This window comes from Wasmannia auropunctata, unplaced genomic scaffold (assembly GCF_000956235.1).
Source record: "Wasmannia auropunctata unplaced genomic scaffold, wasmannia.A_1.0 LD308050.1, whole genome shotgun sequence".
Classification (NCBI taxonomy): domain Eukaryota; kingdom Metazoa; phylum Arthropoda; class Insecta; order Hymenoptera; family Formicidae; genus Wasmannia; species Wasmannia auropunctata.
The window spans coordinates 13,145-16,871 of record NW_012054840.1 but is presented as its reverse complement, the minus strand read 5'-3'; the positions used below and the strand labels follow the sequence as shown (position 1 = coordinate 16,871).

The 3,727-nt window shown below is 31.9% G+C and overlaps 1 protein-coding gene across 1 annotated transcript; it reads left to right on the top strand.

Annotated features, from left to right (window-relative positions):
- Window positions 1-4: 4 nt before the first annotated feature.
- LOC105461159 lies at window positions 5-3,182 on the top strand (the record flags this gene model as incomplete). The annotated part of the gene is made up of 5 exons (XM_011707641.1): window positions 5-743; window positions 898-1,116; window positions 1,746-2,041; window positions 2,135-2,465; window positions 2,686-3,182. Coding segments are annotated over 5 exons (1,842 nt in total), but the record flags the coding sequence as incomplete, so codon positions are not given.
- Window positions 3,183-3,727: the final 545 nt, after the last annotated feature.

Sequence of the window (3,727 nt, the reverse complement as noted above, 5' to 3'; positions counted from 1 at the left end):
AAACAGGCTACAAAGATTTCGATGCCATAATGGACAATGTATAACTGGCAAATTACTATGCAACGGCAGAGCAGATTGCAAGGATTTATCTGACGAGACAGTGGCCGAGTGCAAAGAGATTCTGTGTCCTAACTATGCTTTTCGCTGCAATTACGGTGGCTGCATAAACGGAGACTACGTATGTAATGGCATTCAGGACTGCATTGACAACAGTGACGAAACGCAGCTCCAGTGTACAAGAAATATAACAAACGTTCATACAAAAAGATCTATACGTAAATGTGAGGCGAATCAGTTTAAGTGCGATAATGGCCAGTGCATTTATAGCATTAATGTTTGTGATGGAACTCGAAATTGTGTCGATGGATCGGACGAGGATTCGAGACTATGTCGCAGAATCATATGGCCAGGAGGTTTACAGCCAGAACTACAATCAATGTACAAACCACGGCTACCTCGAGCCGCGTTGAATGATTTTTTACATAATTTGCCCTTCCCTGAAATACATCTTAACTATAAATGCGAACCACCTCCACGACCGCCGAACGGTCGTCGGAACTTACATCCGTCGCAATGCTCAGGTGAAAAGGAATGTATCGTTCCCGATGGAAAGCCACTGGCATATGGAACGCGTCTCATCTACTCTTGTAACTTGGGATATAAAATAATAGGTCAAAACGATTTTAGGTGCCTACAAGGAGGATGGAATATCAAAGTACCCCTAACATTTCCAAAATGCATAGGTATTAAATCAATAATTACATATTCTTAAAATATTTAACTATTTAAAAATATATATAAAGGCAAGTAATTATGTATTTCTATATACCGAATATTTTAATGGAAGCTATCAAAATTATGGTTATGCGTTAATTATTCAAATTGTTTGTTTGACAGCAATAGGCTGCAAAGTTTTGACCACAGTTTCAATTCAAGCTAGATGTACATACAATGACCAATGGATATCGTGCAAAACTTCAGTTCCAGGAACAAAAGCAATATTGGATTGTCAAAACGGTTATCGCCCTGAAAATAACCTACTGTTCGTACAAGGAAACACTGTGACATGTAATATGAATGGTGAATGGGAACCAGAACTTATACGATGCGTTTCTGGTCTGTTTACGATAAATATTCATATTATTGACATTATAAACTTACGCAATTTGATAGAAAAAAACAATAGAACAGATGAGCATGTTTTAGAATTAAAGAATGTAGTAGAATTTATATAACTTTGAATAATATTTTTACAGCTTGCGATCAATAATCATGTAAGTGATACTATTATTATAGGTATCTCTTTCTTTCAGATACTTTACCTGTTACATTCTTCATATATTTTAGTTTCCATTTAAATTATGATTTGAAATTATCTTCTAATAAATTAAAGTTTTATTGAAAGTATCAAAATTTAATTCTAATTACTGTGGAGATACTGCTATATATATAGTATATATACATTTATATACTATTATGTGAGGATACACACACAGACACACCCACATATATAAACGCATATATAAATATTCATTAAATATACTTTTACGTGATTTCGACATGTCTCAATTTTTTCCATCTTATTAAAAGAAATATCAAAAGTATCGCTATGACGTGGGGTTATGATAATTACAAATTATTTTTTTTTGTTTTGTACACACATGTATATAATTACATCATATTTACACTCTTCTGTATTATCATGCAAAAACGATTTTTTAACCAAAATGTTTGTTTTATTGTAGCATGCGGCACTCTACCTCCCGATGTTAAAGCGACCATTGTTGGCGGTGTACGACCGAATATTACAGAATTTCCGTGGCACGCTTCGTTGTATCGCGATGAACCAGGCAAGACAAAGAAGTACTTTTGTGGAGCGACCATTATTCAAAAGAAACTTCTAATAACGGCAGCTCATTGTGTATTTGATGAGAATACTGGACAACTGAATGACGCCAGTAAAATTTATGTACTAGTGGGAAATCTCTTTCGTGATTATGATTATCTCTATCACAATCGAATCCTCGTTAAATACAATCAGGTTTGCAAATTTATATATATAAAAGAAATGCAATATAAACTAATGTGTATGAAATATTGTCAATCATAAGCGTTTAAAGATGCCTTATTGCAGGTGAAACATATTTACATTATACGCAATTATCTGGGACTTGTGGGAAATTACCTTTGGGATATTGCGATATTAGAACTCGTCAGACCGTTTGTACTGTCAACATGGTTGGTTCCAGTATGTATAAATACTGTAAGCGATAAAAGTGCAGTGGAAGTAGGCTCTTACGGGAAGGTAGCGGGATTTGGTAGAACTGCACACGGTGAAACTAGCGCAATGTTACAAGCTTTGATAGTACCTGTAATTTCGTTCAGCCAGTGCATATCCGCGAGTCAAAATGCTAATACGCGACAATTTATCACCAATGATAAGTTTTGCGCAGGTTACAGAAATGGTTAGTAAATGATAAATTGTGTGACAATGATAAGCACGATGTGTTCTATTCTATATTTTATTTGAAAGATATTTGTAAAACATGTAGTTATTTAAATTTGTAAGAATTTTGTAAGAAAAGATAAAAAAGAAAAAGGTGGATAAATATAAGAATAATTATTCTGTGGAAAGTTGCAAAAAATAAAAGGTAATTTAATTTACATAAGAATTGTATGTTTCAGGTTCTTCTGTTTGTGATGGTGACAGTGGCGGTGGATTAGTCTTTAAGACTAATAATACGTGGTATCTCCGAGGTATTGTTAGCGTTTCCCTTGGCACGATACAAGACGGTGGGATTGCTCATTGCGACAACAACTTGTATACTTTATATACAGATGTATCTAGGCATATTTCATGGATTCAAGAAGTAATTTCAAATGTTGAACAAGACCAGAGACATGCGTTATGCTCAAATGAGTCTTATACGAGATGTTCCTAAATTTATTGATACCATCGATTATTATACGATTAATTGAGCACTGTAAAAAAGCATTAATTTTGTATTGTATATGTCAATAACTCTCGATTAATTATTTATTGTCACAGATTTCTATAGAATAATTAATCAATAGTATTCTATAGAATTTGATTATTAGTATATGAAAATCTGTGTTTATTATATTAAAGTATATACATTAATCATAAAAAACCATTATGAATAAATGAATAATTTTTTCTACATTTATTTTTATATATTCTATAGCTTGTATCGTAACGGCAAAGAAAAAATACCTATATAATGTGTGTATAATTTTTATGTTTGTAATACGTGAGATATTAATATGTGAGATATTATTATAGAAATATGTAATTATGTGGAAAATTTATTGTGCGAGTGTAACTACAGTCGCATGGAATTTACTTGACAAAAACTATCACATGTTTTCATTGCCAATGTGATCAATATGGTGGATATTTCAAATATTTTACTGACGTAATCTATATTGTCTATAGTCTGAATCATTTGTGTTCGGCTATTTATTCAATTGAAGTATTCGATAAAGCATAAAAAGGGACAAACGTTTTATTCACTTTATTGATACAATAATTGAACATTTATTCTTACGTTTTGTACTTTTCTTATGTAGTATTTAATATAGCTTCTAATTTCGGAAAAAATCAAAGATATATATTATAATATATTTCTTTTATTATTTTAAAATAGCTTTTATATGTTTATATGTATATTTACGTATGAAATACGATCTTTTTTTGCAAATCGAT